At 41.8% G+C, this 19,627-nt stretch overlaps 2 protein-coding genes and 2 long non-coding RNA genes across 5 annotated transcripts; 2 read left to right on the forward strand and 2 right to left on the reverse strand.

Moving 5' to 3' along the window:
* Positions 1-132: 132 nt before the first annotated feature.
* Positions 133-4,075, reverse strand: LOC133469919 (uncharacterized). Its single transcript, XR_009785814.1, has 4 exons — positions 3,714-4,075; positions 2,861-3,026; positions 1,927-2,009; positions 133-714 (listed from the first exon to the last, which is right to left on the reverse strand). It is a non-coding gene; the product is annotated as an uncharacterized LOC133469919 (long non-coding RNA).
* Positions 746-10,917, forward strand: LOC133469914 (glycine--tRNA ligase-like). The gene is made up of 17 exons (XM_061757543.1): positions 746-886; positions 2,169-2,270; positions 2,402-2,504; positions 2,873-3,014; positions 3,098-3,186; positions 4,450-4,526; positions 4,629-4,774; positions 5,063-5,212; positions 5,321-5,483; positions 6,009-6,173; positions 6,249-6,355; positions 6,795-6,941; positions 7,134-7,219; positions 7,309-7,418; positions 7,514-7,607; positions 9,253-9,443; positions 10,518-10,917. The coding sequence occupies exons 1-17, from the start codon at positions 842-844 to the stop codon at positions 10,629-10,631; spliced, it is 2,031 nt and encodes a 676-aa protein (XP_061613527.1). The 5' UTR covers positions 746-841; the 3' UTR covers positions 10,632-10,917.
* LOC133469918 (uncharacterized) lies at positions 10,518-16,525 on the reverse strand. Its single transcript, XR_009785813.1, has 3 exons — positions 16,385-16,525; positions 14,858-15,002; positions 10,518-10,635 (listed from the first exon to the last, which is right to left on the reverse strand). It is a non-coding gene; the product is annotated as an uncharacterized LOC133469918 (long non-coding RNA).
* On the forward strand, positions 12,025-18,984 carry hhatlb (hedgehog acyltransferase like, b). 2 transcript variants are annotated; one of them, XM_061757548.1, is made up of 12 exons: positions 12,025-12,181; positions 13,904-14,057; positions 14,738-14,805; positions 14,886-14,999; positions 15,079-15,273; positions 15,493-15,702; positions 16,316-16,487; positions 16,563-16,707; positions 16,787-16,822; positions 17,407-17,608; positions 18,333-18,474; positions 18,585-18,984. In XM_061757548.1, exons 2-12 carry the CDS (start codon positions 13,940-13,942, stop codon positions 18,845-18,847), a joined length of 1,665 nt encoding a protein of 554 aa, XP_061613532.1. In that variant the 5' UTR covers positions 12,025-12,181; positions 13,904-13,939; the 3' UTR covers positions 18,848-18,984. The 2 variants fall into 2 exon arrangements, with proteins under 2 accessions (XP_061613532.1, XP_061613533.1); XM_061757549.1 differs by having other exon boundaries at positions 18,336-18,474.
* Positions 18,985-19,627: the final 643 nt, after the last annotated feature.

A 19,627-nucleotide genomic window follows, 5' to 3' on the forward strand; every position in this document is an offset into this window, starting at 1 on the left:
GAGGCGTGTCCAAGAGGGACGGAGAAACCCGGAGAAGACCACAACCATTTTGACCCATAAAATGGGTTTAAAAGTCATATTGTAATATAAAATAACCCAAACTTTGTACTCTTTCCTCACAGGTCAAGCCTATAGATTGACTGTTTAAACTTTAGTCTTGGTAAATCAACTGCTTATGGTTCAAATCACATTTCATGCTGCTTGGAGTCTAATCAAGACAAAACGGTTCTCATCTCGCAGCTGTGTTTGAAGAGTTGACACACTGACATCAAGGCAAAACATTTGGAATAGTTCGGCAGAGTTCGTAAAATATTTAAAAAACATTATCATCATCAAATGTGAGTTCATGGGTCAGCTTTGCAGTTCCGCTCACAAGCCAGTAGGTGGCGCCTTGCGTGCACGTTTGGTCTCCCGGAGAGAGGGGCGCACCTTTTTGGCCTGCTGTCAGTTCAAACGAAGAAAGGACCCTGATGACTGTAAACCAAGATTTCAAGGGGACCTGCTCATTAATTTAGGGTCCAGTAGACGTCTACTAGTGACTGCCTCACAGCAGGGCGGCTTCGAAGAATGCAGTTTATCTTCTTAAAAATCCGTCTGCATGTAAAGCGTTGTAGTTCACTTTGGATGATGCAACACAAAGGCTTGGTTTTAGACCTCACTCTTCACTCCAGGATGTGCCAAGTTGATGAACACTCAAAGGCTCCTCCTGCTGGGCTGGGCCGGCGAGGGAGGGGAAAGGGAAAAAAAAAAAAATAGAGTACGAGGGAGAAAACATTCACACAGCTGCTGGTATCAGGGGAGAGCACACGCAAGCGGTTTGCAGGTTCTTCGACGTGGCACAATGGAACAAGTTCTGGCACCTTTGCGGGAGGCTGTGCGGGTGCAGGTGAGTTATTTCGACGGGAGAAAATAAGTATTTTTTGATTTTCTTTTTTGGGGTGTGAATACTCTTTTTTTTGTGTGTGTGGATATATCACACACCTGTTTTTTTGTTTTTAAATGCTTTTAATCATGTAAAGCACACAAGAGTTACTGTGTGTATGAAATGTGCCCCATAAATAAATTTGTTTTGCTTTATACAGGGATTTTGAAGTTGAATAAACTTAAGCTTCTTGTTTCAAATCTTTTTATTCCCGTCACAGTGTTGCGTTGAAATAAATGACGGAGAATACTTTGCTTACACATTTAAACATAAATAACAGTTTGCCCATGTATCACGAGACAACGTTATTGTAGATGTAAGGGAAGTTTTATAGACCTATCACACCTAGCCTACGCATGAATTTTAAAGTTAGATTAAGTTAATATTCCCACTTCAAACCCACAAATAAGCTATACTGTCTATATTGAATGTGTACTGCCCCATAAACTAATGCAAGAGAATAGACTGAACTTCATAAAGCGACAACCTAATGTCCACACAGTTAAATGCCTCTCATTAACCTATTCACACATAAAATCATCCATCCATTTTCTGAGCCGTTTCTCCTCACTAGGGTCGCGGGCGTGCTGGAGCCTATCCCAGCTGTCATCGGGCAGGAGGCGGGGTACACCTTGAACTGGTTGCCAGCCAATCGCAGGGCACATACAAACAAACAACCATTCGCACTCACAGTCACACCTACGGGCAATTTAGAGTCTCCAATTAATGCATGTTTTTGGGATGTGGGAGGAAACCGGAGTGCCCGGAGAAAACCCACGCAGGCATGGGGAGAACATGCAAACTCCACACATGTGGGGCCGGGGATTGAACTCGGGTCCTCAGAACTGTGAGGCTGACGCTCTAACTAGTCGGCCACCATGCCACCCACATAAAATCATATCATTTGGAAACAAATAGGCACCTAAAACAACGTACTGCACTTTTAATCTGATTATTATAAATGTTCACTCCCATATAATGTATATTTTGAAAGCCGGGCTCACCATTTGTTCATCAGAATGTGGGGTGGGATGAGGGCTGGAGCACTGCATGAGACGGAGCCGCCCCTAAAATAAGACAATTCCACCTTGACAAAAAAAAAAATATATGTCATTCTTGAAGTATTTTAACAAAAGTGTTACACCGATGTTATTGGTAGCTATTTTTAAAATGTTAAAAAAAAAAACATGATCTGTCTCATTTTACACAAACGTAATGAATAACATACAGTTTGTGTTTTCTTGAGGGCGACTTGGTGGCCTGGCTGAAGGAGCAAGGAGCCCCCGAGCTGGAGGTGAACCAGGCCGTCACGGAACTGAAAGTCCGCAAGAGAACTCTGGAAATGAAGGTGCACTTTCTACACTAGGGTCAGCGTCTCCTTTCCGCCACTGTTGGCTTCCACTTTTGCTTCCTCTTTGCAAATGTGGCTCTTTTGTTCCTGTCATAATGAAACTATGCTCTCAACTTGTCAACTTCCAGGAACTGTCCTTGCAGCCCAAAGATGACGTCGTTGACAGGGTAAAGATGGACGACACGTTAAAGAGGAGGTTCTTCTATGATCAGTCTTTTGCCATATATGGAGGTAGGGTAAATCAATGTTTAAAAAAAAACAAAAACATTGAAGTTAAAAAAGTGGGAAGCGCCATATTTTTGATCATTTATTAGCGAGCAGCCTACTCTTTTGTTCATGGAGGGTAACCTAAGATTTGACTCCAGGGCAGAAGCAAAAGCAGAAAAAAATTTCTTTAAAGTAATTTAAAAAAAAAACAACTGAGCGTAATATTTGTACGCCAGTTTGTTAGCTACTTCTTGGTTCACAGAGGACGTAAATGAAGGGATTTTACCATTTTGTTCCTAAACCCTGCAAATTGCAGGTGTTTTTTTTTTGCATTTTTACTCAGCGTGTTTTTACATATTACTATTACTTTTACTACTAACATATTTTTGCAGGGGTGGCTGGCCTGTACGATTTCGGTCCGGTGGGCTGTGCCCTAAAGAACAACATCCTGCAGGCGTGGAGGCAGCACTTCATCCAGGAGGAGCAGATCCTGGAGATCGACTGTACCATGCTCAACCCCGAGCCCGTCCTCAAGTGAGCGCGCTCCTAAAAAATAAACAAAACCAACTCCAAAACATCGAAATATCGCAACTTCCTCACTTTATTCTGTAAATCAGGACATCGGGCCATGTTGATAAATTTGTCGACTACATGGTGAAAGACTCCAAGATGGGAGAATGCTTCCGCGCTGATCACCTCCTAAAAGGTGTCTTTTTATTTAATTTTTTTTTGTCACTAGGTGCAATTCTGTGAATTTTGCTACTAACATAATGGGTTTTCACCTGCCATAACGGGTCACACATCTGGAGGAAAGGGTGAGGCTGGAATTTGCGTGCTTGGAGGTAACTGGTCTTTGTGGTGCCCCATGACCATTTACATTGGATTTCTTCTTTTGCCAGGAGCTATATTTGACAAAGTACGCTTAATATATTAAAGCAGGTCCAAGCAAGCTGCTGAAAATCTGTCAAATGATGGCACGTAGCCTTTTCTTACTCCATGTAGCACGAGGTGTACATAATTGCTTTGAGTTCTTCACGATATCTTTTAAGCTGCAGTCATCAAAACATTAGCAAATACTATATTGATTTAGCTATTATTGCTTAATTTAAATATCTCTTTAGAAGATCTTCCACGTTAATTAACTGTTTATCGTTTGGTGTCTTTTGCACTTGTTAGGCTTGTCGAGTCAGTGCATTGTCACTTGAAGCTTTCATCCATCCATCCATTTTCTACCTCTTATCCGAGGTCGGGTTGCAGGGGCAGTAGCTTTAGCAGGGACGCCGAGACTTCCCTCTGCCCAGCCACTTCATCCAGCTTTTCCGGGGGGATCCCGAGGCATTCCAGGCCAGCCGAGAGACGTAGTCTCTCCAGCGTGTCCTGGGTCGTCCGCGGGGTCTCCTCCCGGTGGGACGTGCCCGGAACACCTCACTGGGGAGACGTCCGGGAGGCATCCGAATCAGATGCCCTAGCCACCTCATCTGGCTCCTCTCGATGTGGAGGAGCAGCGGCTCTACTCTGAGATCCTCCCGGATGACCGAGCTTCTCACCCCGTCTCTCAGGGAGAGCTCGGAAACTCATCTCGGCCACTTGAAGCTTTCACCTCTACCAAATCAGAAAAATGCATTAAGTGTTCTTTTCTAGCTATTAAAACATGAGCTTCATTCCTATTGTGCTTGTTGAGTTCAGGAACATTATGAAAATTAGAGAGTCAAAAAACAAATGCCTCTTTTTTTTTTTTTTTTTAAACATTTGTAACTAATAAACTAGATTTAAGAATGAAACCGTTTCTATATGGGCTTAGAACATCGTCTACATAAACTCATTCGCTTTTGAGTTTAGTAGGCTGGTTGATTAAGTGTTGTATTCAAAGACATTACATAAATCATAACTTCCTCCTCCTGAAAACTCATTACAGAAAACACTTGTATAGAATTTGATCTAAGACTGAGAGTGTCTCTGTTGTCTGCAGCCCACTTGAAGAAAGTGATGTCCACTGAGACGTGCTCCCCCGAGAAGGTGGCCGAGATGGAGGACGTGATCACTCAGGTAGGTTGCTGTGTGTGTGTGGTGCCAAGATGGTCACATGATGTCATAGCCTGTCCCCCGTCTGTCATGTCCTGCTCTTATCTTTGTGTGTGTATGTTGCAGATGGACAACTACACCCAGCAGGAGTTGGGCGAACTGTTTGTCAAGTACAACATCAAGTCTCCCTCCACAGGAAATGACCTCACGCCTCCCATCTACTTCAACCTCATGTTCCAGACCTCCATCGGGCCAGGAGGCAACACTCCTGGGTACTACTGCTACCACAACTAGTCTTACTACTTCTACTATTACTAGTAGTGGAACTACAACTTCTAATGACGACCACTTGCTGCAACTATTTATACTACTATTACTACTCCCTACTAATGCTACCGCTTTACTAGTAATACTACTTGATAGTACTTAGTACTGTTCTTTTTATCCCCCAAATAGATTGAATCCTCTTATGCTCCAAAAACATCAAAATTGCTCGTTGTATATGAACCTCCAATTTTGCACCAGCCCACTTACGGCTGCTTGCATGTTTCATTCGGCAGCTATCTGAGGCCAGAAACGGCTCAGGGAATGTTCCTCAACTTCAAGCGACTGCTGGAGTTCAACCAGGGAAAACTTCCCTTCGGCGCCGCTCAGATCGGAAACTCCTTCAGGAACGAGATCTCGCCTCGCTCCGGACTCATCCGCGTCAGGTACGTGTGAAGATTGAGTCCACCCTCTTTTGCCTCAGTTGCTTCTTTTAATGGTTGGAATAAGGCATTGTGGGAATGAGGACAGTGAAACTTGCCTTTACATCACAGAGAGTTCACCATGGCTGAGATTGAGCACTTTGTGGACCCCAACGAGAAAGTCCACCCCAAATTCTCCAACGTGGCCGACCTGGACATCCTGTTGTACTCCTCCAAGGCTCAGACCAGCGGCCAGTCTGCGCAGGTCATGAGGCTCGGAGATGCTGTGGAGCAGGTAGGAAAAATATCATTTCCACCAATAGTGTTCCCCTGCTATATCACGTTTTTTAAGCGATCGTTTTTTTTAATGGGTTTTTACATTATACTTATTTACTGTAATGTCCTCGCATGTGGGAAAGGATTGACACAGTCGCCGATGCACTTTTCAGCTATTTATTGATAGTTGGGAGAACAAGTTAAAACACTCACACAAAGACACTGATGTCAGACGTCACCAGACCCCGCCTCTTAAAGGCACATGCATGTACACAGACACTACAATACATTCAGTACTTTCTATACACTTTTTTTTTCTCCACAATGCATTTAAAAAAATGTTTTCTATATATCAACGATATTCACCCACTGTGGGTGGGTACGGAATGTATCCCCTGCAATAAACGGGTTTATTAGGTTAGGTTATTGAAGATGGCGGGCTAACCTTCTGCATGTAGGCCCAAAATGATGGGAGAGTATTTGATCGGTCCCAAAAATGGATAAAAAGGAAAGAGGCCCCTCAAGCATTGTTTTCATGCTGCAGGGTATCATCAACAACTCTGTGCTGGGCTACTTCATCGGCAGGATACATTTGTACCTGCTCAAAGTGGGTCTCACCAAAGACAAAGTGCGCTTCCGACAGCACATGGACAACGAGATGGCTCACTACGCCTGCGACTGCTGGGACGCCGAGTCCAAAACCTCCTACGTGTGTCATCTTTTTATTCCTCCACGGTTTCAACCACAATGGCTGCTCTTTTAACACGCAATTCTCCCTCTCCAGGGTTGGATCGAGATCGTCGGGTGCGCCGACCGCTCGTGTTACGACCTCTCGTGTCACTCCAGAGCCACCAAGGTGCCTCTCGTGGCGGAGAAGCTGCTCAAAGAGCCCATATCCTGACACACATTCACCCATCACAACATTGTGATGGAGAGTCTGCCAGCATAATATTAGGGAAAAAATTATGGTTAATTTTCCCCTTAGTCAATCAAGGAAATGTAGTCAAACGCTCAGCCCTAATCAAGCATGTTTTCTAGGCTCAAAAACACTATTCCATTTTTTCAGCTCTGAAGTGGCACAATTGGTGTATGCTTAAAAAAAAAAAAAAAAATGGAATCGGTTATCTTCAGATCGGAATCAGACCTCTTCCGATGGATACAAATCTGATGGGATCGTTTATCTGCCAATGCGAGTGCAGCCTAAACACACATTTCCTATACCCGGAAATATACAGTTCGGTGACGTATACACACTTGGGTCTGCCTCCAAAATATACAAAGTTTTGACGCCCCCCCACCCACAAAAAAAAAAAACCTTAACGCGTCAACACAAGGTGGTCAATGTGGTGAAGTTCGAGCCCAACAGGGGCGCCATCGGAGCGGCGTACAAAAAAGACGCCAAGCTGATCTTCGACTACCTCGACGCGTGCGACGAATGCTTCATTGATGACCAGGAGAAGCGTCTCAACGAAAGCGGGTAATTTGTAATTCCTCAGCTCGACACAGTCCAATATAAACCTTTTCAATTTTTTTTCCCACCATAAATGTGACCTATATCCTGTGCAACTCAGCTGGGGAAAAAAAAGCAAATCTTTTCGAGAGAGGACGTAAACATATACAACTGAGATAATGCAGTTGCACAAGGGTCATAAAGTGTTGTTTTGTGCAGAGAGTTCAGCGTGTCAACAGCGGGCAAAACGTTCAAGCTTTCCAAAGGCATGGTGGCCGTCAAGAGATTCCAGAAAACGTTACATGGTAAAAAATTTATGAAAGGAAAGAAAAAAAAAAAAAAAAAAAAAAAAGACGATTATGAAACATCATGCTTTCAATCCTCGTTCCCGCAGTGGAGGAGATCGTCCCCAACGTCATCGAGCCATCCTTCGGCATCGGCAGAATCATGTACTCCATCTTTGAGCACTCCTTCCACATGCGACAAGGAGACAAACAGAGGACGGTGAGGGGCAGCAAGCATTTTTGCTTTTGGTTCTTTGATTCAATCATCTCCCTTGATTGATTGTTTGGATTCAACATGATTGATTTCGTTTCCAGTATTTCAGTTTTCCTGCCACCGTGTCCCCGTACAAATGCTGCATCCTTCCTCTGAGCCAAAACCAAGAGTTTACGCCTTTTGTCCAACAACTATGTGAGTTCACTGCTTTCACACGCGCATACATTGTTCTGAGTTGTCTGGTGGTAGAGTTTTTTTTAGAAGTCAATTAGAAATTCTAATAACTTGTTAAATATTAAAATATGATCAGTTAAAATGTTGATTAATTTAAGAAAATAAATTCATTCATTAAGACATATGTTAGAATATGAATTGACCTAAATAAGAAATTCCTTCGAATAACTTGACATGTTCATTAAAAAAATAAAAATCATAATTACTGTTACATTACATTGTATAATTAGTAAATTAGTTAAAATAAGTTAAATAATGCTGAGATTTTATTACGCAAGATCAAGAATTTACATAAAATATTTAGAAATTCCATCAAATAAGTGTTGCGTTAATAAGAAAATGAGAATAAATTGTATTGAATAATAAGTCAATTCACCTTAAATAAAAATTCACAATAGTTTACAAAATGTTTAGATTATGTAACGTAAAATCACAATTGTACCTAAAATATTCCAAAATGTTATGTAAAAAAATCATCTAAAATAAAATGATAAGAATTAAATTAGTTATATATTTACATAAAATAAGACATAGATTACATAAAATCAAGAAATTACCCAAAATGTCCCAAAATTCCATAAAGCGTTCATTAAAACTTTTAAATCATGAGAAAAAAATGTAAAATGTTTTGTTACTGTACATAAAATAAGATTGATTTTATGTTATGCAAGCTCACCAAGTGATCCAAAATATTCCAAAATGTGTCCAGAAATTTCCATAAAATGTGTGGAAAATGTGATTTGTATGCATCTATATATTAGGTTACATATGGCTGTAATGTAAGACCAAGCTATTGTGGCATGTTGAAATGTAATTGTGTACAGGAAGTCCTCGATTTACGAACGAATTCCGTTCCTACGCTGGCGACGTAACATGAACTTCCGCGTAAGTCGGATTTCACCAAAGTCGAAATTTATGGCGAAATACTTCTGTTACGGGTATTGTCCCACGTGATTGTGACAGCAAGCTCAGTGTGTGTGGGCGTGTGAGTGAGACGGGACTGTGAAGGAGGAAGGAGTGCGCGCCGGTGCGAGTGTGTACAGTAGCGAGGGTAGTGACGGCGACCGGGGAAGAGTAGCGATTAGCGGAGGACCCGTTAACGTTGAATGTCTAGAGGAGCTAATAAAGCCATTAAAGCAGCAAATCGGTGCTTCGTGCCTTTATTGTTGCCGCCACCCAGCTCAGCTGTGCCACGAGAGAAGGGAGTTAACCCCTGCATCTCCCGACCACGGTCAGGTGACCGTAGCAGGAAAGGTTAACACTTCGTATAAATACATTCAAATAAAAAAATAAGATGCTGTACTTACCATTACTGCTGAGAGTGTGAAAAAAGGCAAAGATACTCCCGCCGCACAAACACAGACAAGCACTATGCACTAGCTAAGCAGAAACACTATGGTGCTGGGACAAAATGGCGGACGAGGCACGGGCGTCGTAAAGTCGAAACGTCGTAGGTCGAGTGCGTTGTAACTCGAGGTCTTCCTGTAGTTCCAACAGCATAAAACTCTTCAGTGACCCCAAGTGGCAGTAAAGCGACACTACATTTAAATACACTACCCTCACACAGTCTGGAGTTAATGGACTGTTTGATTTTTGTCCTCATCAGCTGAGGCGTTGACCAGACAGGGCGTGTCCCACAAGGTGGACGACTCGTCGGGATCCATCGGCAGGCGCTACGCCCGCTCCGACGAGATCGGCGTGGCGTTCGGCGTCACCGTCGACTTCGACACAGTCAACAAGACGCCGCACACCGCCACCCTGAGGGACCGCGACTCCATGAGGCAGATCCGTGTCGAGGTACGCCCCGCGACCACAAAAATGTTTAACTAAAACTGTGTGCCCAGTCACCTGGGATAGGCTTCAGCTATAGCGCTATAGAAAATGGATGGATGATATTGTTTCCGTTTAATCACTTGAAAATGTAGGATTTTGGCCCAGCCCAACTTCCAAGTCATGGATGGAGAAACTCTGTGTGGGGGCGGTATTATGTAAATTAGCCGAATTGTGACGTCACTCTGTAATATTCAGGACGGCTCGCTCACAGACACATTTTCAGATCCAAGGGGAAAACAAAAGATTGACTTGGTTGTTTAATTTTGCGCTTGGCAGGTGGACATGAACTCCAGAGACCTAACTATTTGGAAACAAGCTATTAAGAAGTCACGTTTTCATAATAGTGAACTGCCGCATATTCATTGTTTTGCATTTGGATTTTTGGGGCAACCCATCCTCTGTTATTCACTTTAAAAATGTGTCTATTCTTTGGTTTTGTACTCAGCCCAAAGCAATAAAAATATGACTTTGGCGCCATCTGATGGAATGTTGATGTTAGGTTTAAATCATAGTGTTGTTTCGTCCCTGTTTGAGAAGTCCTGTTTTGCTGATGGTCCTTGAATGCACCTCATGCAAAAGTGAAAGTACATTTCTGCTTCCCTCCTGACGCAGGTACTACCAGTCCGTGTAGTCTACTTTTTAATGACTTAATACCATTTTTTGCAAAGTGCTAGAGCGCATATTAGTATGCCCATGTGTGATGTCACGTCAGTTTGTTTTATTTAGGCTATTCTGCTAGCTAATACTATCGATGAGCCTTATGTGAAGGTAGTTTGTTTGTGTTGAAATACAGTCATTCATCTAACATGGGTTCATATGCTTGTGTACATGCTAGATGCATGATGTTGGTGCTTTATGATCCTCTTGATTTTCAGTGCTTTGCCGCCATCCTGTGGCAACTATACGCAATTACAAATCCCTTTTTGGGACGGCTTTATTTTTTTGAGTTTATTTTTTGCTATTGGTGGCAGGGCTCGGTTCACTCCACGTCTATATTGTGATGCTGTTGTACTAACAATGAACCCAATGGCGGTGCAGGTGGACGCCTTGCCTGGTGTGATTTGGTCGCTGGCCAACGGCGTCTCGACTTGGCCTCAGCTGGAGGTCCAGTACCCCGTGTTTGAAGGACAGGAGACCAGCAAGAAGGAGTGACTGACTGGGGCAGATGGTAATTGTCAGGAAAATGCTTATCAAGGAGGGATAACATATTTTTTAAAGGGCTAGAAGAGAAATTAAAGGAGCTGTACACCCATTATGAACTGTTTTTGTACACAAAGTGTGCATGGTAAGATCCCCTGTGGCACATTACTAAAAGACATCAATTCCCAAATGGAAGTGTAGCAGCAGCACTTGCTGTTGTTGCTATGAACTCACACAAACTATATTTTTATACCTCGCATTCACCCTTTTTCTAATAAATGTCATAGGGTTCCTTTTACCACCGTGTCCTATATTTGAGTTGTGCGTCTATTTTCTCTGTATTGTGTTTTGTTGTGTGGCACCCGTGTGCGGAATTCTAAGCATGGGCATGGCTCAACATTGCAACAGGCTTAGACCCTTCCAAAACAGCTGCGGCCATCAGGAATATGGAAAATAGCATAGCCTCCATTTTATTCCATTGTTTGTTTGTGTGTGTGTGTATAAAAAAAAAAAAAAAAAACACACACAAACAATTTGATTGATATATTTTTACATTTATTTATAAATTAAGAGTAGCAGCAGAATATTTAAAAAATATACATTTCAATTTTTTTTAAAGCTATAAAAACAGTAATAATGGGTTATATTCCGTCATATTTTAATATATAGTAATGAAATAAATCATTACATTTCTGTTATTTAAATCAAACCCTTTTAATGTTATTATTTTTAGTATTTATTTTATTTGATTTTAATATCATTTTGGTCAATATAGTATAACGTGCAATTTAATGATAAAATACATTTTATTTATGTCATGTTATTTTATATTTTGCATTGTTTTATTAAATGGCTCTATTTAATTTTGGAAATCCAAAACACTATTGAAACTGATAGTTGTGAAAAAGCAATACGGGTGAAAATACAGACTAGAAAAATATGAACTAGAAAATACATGTGTATATATATTATTTTAATTTATTTCATTTCAAATAGACATAAACATTATGAACATATGTATTTCTAAAACTTAATGAATTACTTTATATGTTTGTGTCTATAATTTTTTTTAAAGATGTATATTACATTTAAAAAATATTCAGTGATTCTCACAGTCCACTAGTGGTACGTAAAAGAATCACTGTCCAAGTACAGTTCAGTTGTATTTAACTTTTTAGCATGATACATTAGCATTGAATCTTCAAGAACCGTTTGTTTTTAAACTTTTAATGAACGTTTATACATAACTGCCTATATTTAGGCACAGTACCGATGTTCAAACTGTGCATGATTTGGCAGAGACTTCCATCAGCCAAAAAAAAAAAAAAAAAAAAATCCCTGAAGCAATTAGGCTCACACGCCCCTTGCGTCCCGCCCCTCTTTGTCACCAAAAGTACAAATGCAGCAAGTCACCTTTTCAACTGCTGGCAGCTCCCCTCTCAGGGAGTCCGAGGGACTTGCAGCCACCCCCCCAAAAAAAAAATCGACACATTTCAACTCATTTGAATATTTAGTATAATTTGGGTCGTTTTGTTGAAGCAACTTCTGCTGCTGCGCTCAAGGTCAGTACGACAACAGGTGCTTGCGGAGGACAAAGTAAAGTGCATGACCGTGTTGCTATTTACAGGCATGCATGTGACTCAAACATTTCTATTCTATCATAATGGACTTTTTTAATTTTTTCTTTTTCTTTTTTAAAGACCGTCTTAAAACTCAAGCTTCTCAATGGATAGCTTGTTGTTGAAGTGTGCTTTAAAAAGGAGCCAGCAGCTGTACTTTGTGGCTGTCTAAAGAGTGCAAATGACACTCATTCCCTTGATTGGCAGCTCAGATAAACACAAAGTGACTTTTATTATCATTTTATTTTTTAATTAATACAATCGCAGGGCCACACAGGAGAAGCTAAATGATGACGATGAGGTTACGGAGTAAATGTCAAGTCGTAAAGCATAACAGCTGCACTCAGAGCAGAACAGCAACGCATCATTTTGCAACTAAAAATTTCATTTAGCAAATAAACAAACAAAGAAGCATTTCTGTTTAAATGTCCAAAATACTTTGAGGACTTATCACATTTTTATAAATTGTAATTTAAAATGGCTTATTAAATTAAAGTATTAATCATATTTAAATTATAACGATATTTTTTCAATTTATTTATATCAATGTATTTTTTGTGTGTTACTGAAGTAGCAAAATGTATAATAACTAAATAAAAGACCAGACTACTAAAATAATCAGTCTATGGAGATTTTGGTGCTTGCTATATGCTACATGCTTAAAAAATTACATTGCTGATGTTCATTATAATTTTTATGTCCTCAATTACAGAGTTACTGTATTTATAAATTGATGTATACATGACAAAGTATTTATATAATTCTATTATTTTAGTGTTTTATCATTCATGTAGGATGCGAGTGAGTAGCTATGGCGACCCCTGATGGTAGAAGATGGAAATCGCAGCAACATTAAGAATTATATCTACATTAAACGACTAAACTAGGAAAATTACTTTTATTTATAAAGGCATGTATACCATTTTATAAATGTATTAATTTAAAAGCGCTAACGTGATACCAGCATTGAATGTTGGCAGCAAAGTCTACTCACTTCACAACGAGCAGCAATTTTGCAGATACAGTATAATTAGTGAACAATTCTCTCTCCAAAAAAAAAAACCGTCAAGCTTTTTATTGCCATTCCCCATTGAAGTTTACTGTCACACTAAAAACAATGAGAATTAAACTTCGTCTATTAAAAAAAAAAAAAAAAAAAAAAACATTTAGTCCGCTAGCCTAATGCTAATGCTAACACCTAATGGGAACGCCATAGGCACAGGCTAACGATTAGCATCTATGTGCGGTGTCATAACCCCTTAACTGACATTTGAACAAAAACTGTGCAGCAACACATGTAGACAGACAATACCACAGTACTTTGAGTAATTTATATCCTCTGAAGAATGATTAAAATGATTGGATAGAACTGTTAGTAATGAGTACATGAAGACTTTTGATGATTCTACTTTGTGTGTACTGCATGACAATAGTAAAAAGTCACTTTGTTATACACTACGGACAAAAATGATTGGGACACCTGGTCTTCTTCCACAACAAACTCGTCCAAGCGTGTCTTTACTACGCACCAGTACAAGGTGCATAAAGAGGGTGTGTCTCATTGCTTTTTGTAGAAGTAGTTCTCACCATTAATGGCCTGACGTCTGTTGTCATTTACACTGGTAAAACCAGTTTTGGAGTGTTAAAACACGCTTGTGTGTTCAGGAGCTTTTTTGCCGAGTTCCTGGTGTGTATGTGTGTATGTATGTCGCCATGGCGATCAAAGCGGCACTTCCCAAATATGAGCTGTACTTCTACAACGCCGTGCTGGCCTCGGCCCTGTTCTGGTGCACCTGCTGGGTCTTTGACTCGTCCACGTGTGAGTATGACGCGACGGGACACAACACACACACACCCACACACACACCCACACCCACACCCACACACACACACACACAGTGGGCCCATTGAAAGCATCATTTTGAAGTTGAAATTATTCATCTTATTTAATGAATCCATTAATTGCACTTCCATCCATCCATTTTCTGTACCGCTTCTCCTCACTAGGGTCGCGGGCGTGCTGGAGCCTATCCCAGCTATCTTCGGGCGAGAGGCAGGGTACACCCTGAATTGGTTGCCAGCCAATCGCAGGGCACATAGAAACAAACAACCATTCTCACTCACATTCACACCTATGTGCAATTTAGAGTCTTCAATTAACCTACCATGCATGTTTTTGGGATTTGGGAGGAAACCAGAGTGCCTGGAGAAAACCCACGCAAGCACGGGGAGAACATGCAAACTCCATATAAAATTATAAAATGTGAATGATATAAATTATGCAGTATTTTTATGTTATGCAACAGGAAAATAGACAAAATATTCATGAATGCATCTTCAATTTTTTAAATAAAATGAATCTTAAATTTGAGATTTTATTTAATGGCTCTCTATTAATTAGAAAATAGATTTTGTTCATAAACGGTGATAAATGTTTTTATGTAATAATATTGATACTGGTTTAAACATATTAGAATTCTTTTTCTTATTGCATTCCAGCAAACACAAACAGAAAAACATTCAAGTCCAGCGTGAAGCCAGGATGGCACTACTTTGGCAGGAAAATGGTAAGTCATCACTTTGTAGTTCTTCATGATCATGAAACATAACACGCCATACCTTTAGTTCTGTTTTTTTGTCCTTCAAGGACACGGCCGACTCAGAGTGGGCCATGTGGATTTGGACCTTCCGGGCTCACATTGTGTTCGCTCTGTCTGGACACTTGCTGTTCGCCAAGCTCTGCTCCATGCTGGCTCCTCAGGTGCTTCATGAAAAAAATGAGGAAACATCAGCGTTTAGCATCGACTGATGCCATTGTTGTTGTTGTTGTTGTTCTACAGTACAGGTCCCTGGTGTACATGGCGTATGGGCTCTTGGCGGTGTGGACTAGCATGGGCTGGACCTACGTCACCCTCATCCTGTCCCACTGCATTCTGCTCTACAGCATCTCACTGGTCAAGATACGTTGGCTGTGCTTCGTCACGGGGTTTTGTACACTGGCCACATTCAAATGCGAGCCCTTCCTGTCCTGGCAGGTATGTCAAGGAGTTTACGTGACCGCACAAGGAAACACGTTTGGTAATTTGAACATGGACCCTGGCGCTTTTTAAGATTATGCTTAGCTACCGCCTGGTCGCCTTAAAGTGTAAGCCTTTCCTGTCCCGGCTATTTTTTCTGACTTATTGAGGGAGTTTTTTTTAGGACCCCTAAAATACAAAGATTTTCAAAATAGATGTCCCCCATTCCTTTTCCAGGTGGGCTTTGTGGCGGGCGACTTCGACCTACGCCACGTTCTCTTCTATGGGGGCTGCGGCTTCACCATCATGCGCTGCATCAGCTTCGCCCTGGAGAACTGCGAGCGCAAGGACGGCAACTACAGCATTCTGGAGCTGCTCAAGTACAACTTCTACCTGCCCTTCTTCTACTTCGGGCCCATCATGACCTTTGATAAGTTCTACGTGCAGGTCCGTTTCAAAAGCACCGACAGGTGTAACCCAAGTCTACTTAGCCGCAACCTTGTTGGTTTGTCACACCGTCAAATAAAGCGCGCACGCACACAGACAGACACACACAAGACTATTTGTGACTCTGCATGGCTCACCAGCTGCATGCATGCACATATAGTGGCTACATTCACCGGCCACACTGCTCATGCTAATGACGTAAAATGTAGCTATAACAGTACAAGAACAAAAGGTTAAAGTTAGGATAGTTGTGATCTGATCTTATTTTATGGAGAGCCCAAGTTTTAGGGGGGCTAAGATAAGATTTTGCGATAAACACATACTGCCAAAAAATATTTTTGGGGTTGCTTGAAGTTTTAGGGGGCGATGAAGCCCCCCGTAAAATAGGGCTAGCAACGCCCCTGGTACTAGATCATACATTGGTGTTGCTAAATAAAGTAAACAACACACTATATATTAAAGACAGATCGTCCAACACGTTTTGGCATGTTTTCTAACACAATGCAATTTATCAATGGATGTTAATGCTCAATAGGATTGAATGAATTTCTGAAAAATAAGAGTTTGTGTTAAGTTTCTGTTACAGTAGATTTGTGCGCGTTGCCCCCTGCAGGCAAATAAGTCAGATCTGAGCAGGAAGGAGCGAGATGTGTGGAACATCAGCATGCATGGTCTGACCTACCTGGCTGTAATCCTGGTTGTGGACATCCTCTTCCACTTCTTGTACATCATTACCATCCCCGGCGACTTGAAGCTGCTCAGGCACCTCTCGGACTGGGCCTTGGGTGGGTCCAAGCTCCCTCCAAAAGGATTCTGATTCAGAATTAGCTCAGGCGTGACCTGCGACTGCTTTTTTCCAGTTGGCGTGGCCTACTTCAACCTGCTCTACGACTGGGTGAAAGCCGCCGTCATGTTCGGAGTCATCACCACCGTGTCCAGACTGGACCACCTGGACCCGCCCAAACGGCCCAAATGCATCACGATGCTCTACGTCTTTGCCGAAACGTGAGTTCCAGGACTTGGGGTGCGTATTTACCTCTGCGCCAGATGTTCTTTGTGGATCATTCTTCATCTGCTTTCTCAGACACTTTGATCGAGGGATCAACGACTGGTTGTGCAAGTGAGTATCCCACATCTGTGACCCCAGTTTGAGGACCCCTGATTTAGAGGAATTACCCAAAAATAATAGATAATAAAAAAAAATATTTGGAACACAGCATATGTGCCCTGTGATTGATTGGCAACCAGTCCCGGGTTGTAGTCCTACCAGGATCCATCCATCCATCCATCCATTTTCTGAGCCGCTTCTCCTCACTAGGGTCGCGGGAGCGCTGTAGCCTATCCCAGCTATCATCGGGCAGGAGGCGGGGTACACCCTGAACTGGTCACCAGCCAATCGCAGGGCACATATAAACAAACAACCATTTGCACTCACATTCACACCTACGGACAATTTAGAGTCTTCAATTGACCTACTCTGCATGTTTTGGGGATGTGGGAGGAAACCGTAGTGCCCGGAGAAAACCCACGGTGGCACGGTGAGAACATGCAAACTCCACACAGGCGGGGCCAGGGATTGAACCCCGGTCCTCAGAACTGTGAGGCAGACGCTCTAACCAGTCGTCCACCCTGCAGCCCCTACTAGGATCCAAACTTCAAAATTCATGTCTGGGTTCTGATCCTGGTATGGTTTCCTAACAAAAGGTACGTGTACAATCGCCTGGGTGGCAAGCACGACGACGTGCTGGCAGAGCTGGTGGCCACGCTGTGCACCTACGCCGTCACCGTCCTGTGGTTGGGACCGCGCAAGGTGGTCCTGGTCTGGGCTTTCTTCAACTGCTTCGGCCTCAACTGTGAGCTGTGGGCCGGCAAGTTCTTCTCCATGGAGCCCTTTGCGTCTTTCGAGGTTCGTGAATCCGTTCTGCGGTGGTCTTTGCCAAAGATGCAGACTCGAGCCATTGCGACTTGGACTTGAGTCACTATTTTAACGACTTGTGACTTGACTTAACAAAAACTAAAAGACTAGAGACAAGCCTACGCTATCTTTATGTGGAGCAACAATAATCTTTTCAGATAGTTCTTTGCCATGAGGTGCCATGTTTAACATCCAGTGACCAGTATGAGTGCAATCACACCAAGTTTAACACACTTACTCCCCATTCACACCTGAGACCTTTGAACACTAATGAGTTACATGGCAACAGGAGGGATAATGAATAATCGGCCCAATTTGAAGATTTTCACCCAGGGGTGTCCTCACTTTTGTTGCCAGCGGTTTAGACATTGATGGCTGTGTGTTGAGTTATTTTGAGGGAACAGTAAAGTTACACTGTTATTCAAGCTGTTCACTGACTACTTTATATTTATAGCAAATTTTCATTCTTAAGTGTTGTCCAATGTAAAGAAACCTTACTGCTTTGTTTTGTTTTCATTGGTGGGTAGTTACGAAGTACAAATGCTTCATTCATATACAGTACTTTAGTAGATATCTGTACTAATTTTTTTACTTTTACTATGACTTGATTTGAGATGCCCTATGACTTGACATGCAAAAATGACTTGGGACTTGCTTGAAACTTGCACGTGTGTGACTTGATCCCACCCCTGGGTTTCTTTTTCTTTTTTAAAAGAAGGCAATGTCAGAGGCAATGTCCCGCCGCATCCGGGCAGTCTTCTGCATCTTCAACTTCTGGAGCATCGTGCTGTACAACACCCTGATTCTCAACAGTTTCGACTTTGCCAAGTTGGTTGTCAAGCGTCTATTGCTCAAAGGTGATGTTTTAGGCTTTGATTTATGCCGCACGATTCAAGTGACACAATTGGGTACTGCAATGAAAATCCAGCTGTCATGTGCAACCTTCCCCTTTGTTGCGTCTCGCCAGGTTTCCCAATAACCACCGTGGTCGTCATGTTCGTGACCTACTGCCTGATTCAAGTGATTAAGGAGCGGGAGAGGAGACAGGCCCTCATCGATGACCCCGATCCGCTTCCTCCCGCAACGCCGGACGGAACCCCGCCGGCAGGAGCCCCGCCGCCAGGAACCCCGCCGGCAGGAACCCCGACCGCCCCTCCGGCAGACTCCATAACTCCCGCGCCAGCCGGTGCTCAACCTGTCGCCGATCCCAGCAAGCAAAAAGCAGAGTAGACGATTAACGCTTAGTCATGGGCATGCATACGGTCTTGATTTTCATCATGTCATGTGTTCCTTTTCCTGAATGACTAGAGTGAAATTTTCTGAAACATCTGTCATGAAAGCAAATGAATGAAGTGCAAATAAGTGAGTCTTGTGTGTGTGTGTGTGTTTTTTTTGTCAAATTAAGTTATATTACAAAGTTAAACATTGCATTTTTATTCATGATCAAAAGTCGCAATATGACAAGATTAAAGATAGAGATATTACAATTAATATTACGAGGGTTATATTTTTTCGAGTAAATTAAGTGCTGGCAGAAACTGAAGTCGTAGTTTTTAGAAAAAATGTTGGAATATTAGCTAATAAACTTAAGGAAATGTTTTTTTTTTTTCAGAGAGAAAGTAATCTTACATGATTAAATCTAAAAAAAAACATTTGTATTTGAGTAAAGATAAAATTATTACAACGTTCATTTTCTTTAGAAAAAATAAATAAAATAAAATTACCAGTTACTCATATTTAGAAAAAAATGAGTAAAAAGTTTGAGAATTAAGTCATACAGAAAATAGCATTATTAGACAAAGTTGTAAAGAATATCAAGTTTCTTTTTTTTTTTTCCCAGAATAACAATGAGTCATTATGAGAATAAAGTCATCATGCCATGTGACGGAACTATAAAATAGTTGTAATAGTAATGACTCTAGAGCAGGGCAGCCTGCAAACAAATTCTATTTCAGTGCAATGAAGCCATGTGTCAGCTGCCTGAAAGTGGGTGGATGTAAGTTAGGGGGG

Source organism: Phyllopteryx taeniolatus, chromosome 20 (assembly GCF_024500385.1).
Source record: "Phyllopteryx taeniolatus isolate TA_2022b chromosome 20, UOR_Ptae_1.2, whole genome shotgun sequence".
Lineage (NCBI taxonomy): Eukaryota > Metazoa > Chordata > Actinopteri > Syngnathiformes > Syngnathidae > Phyllopteryx > Phyllopteryx taeniolatus.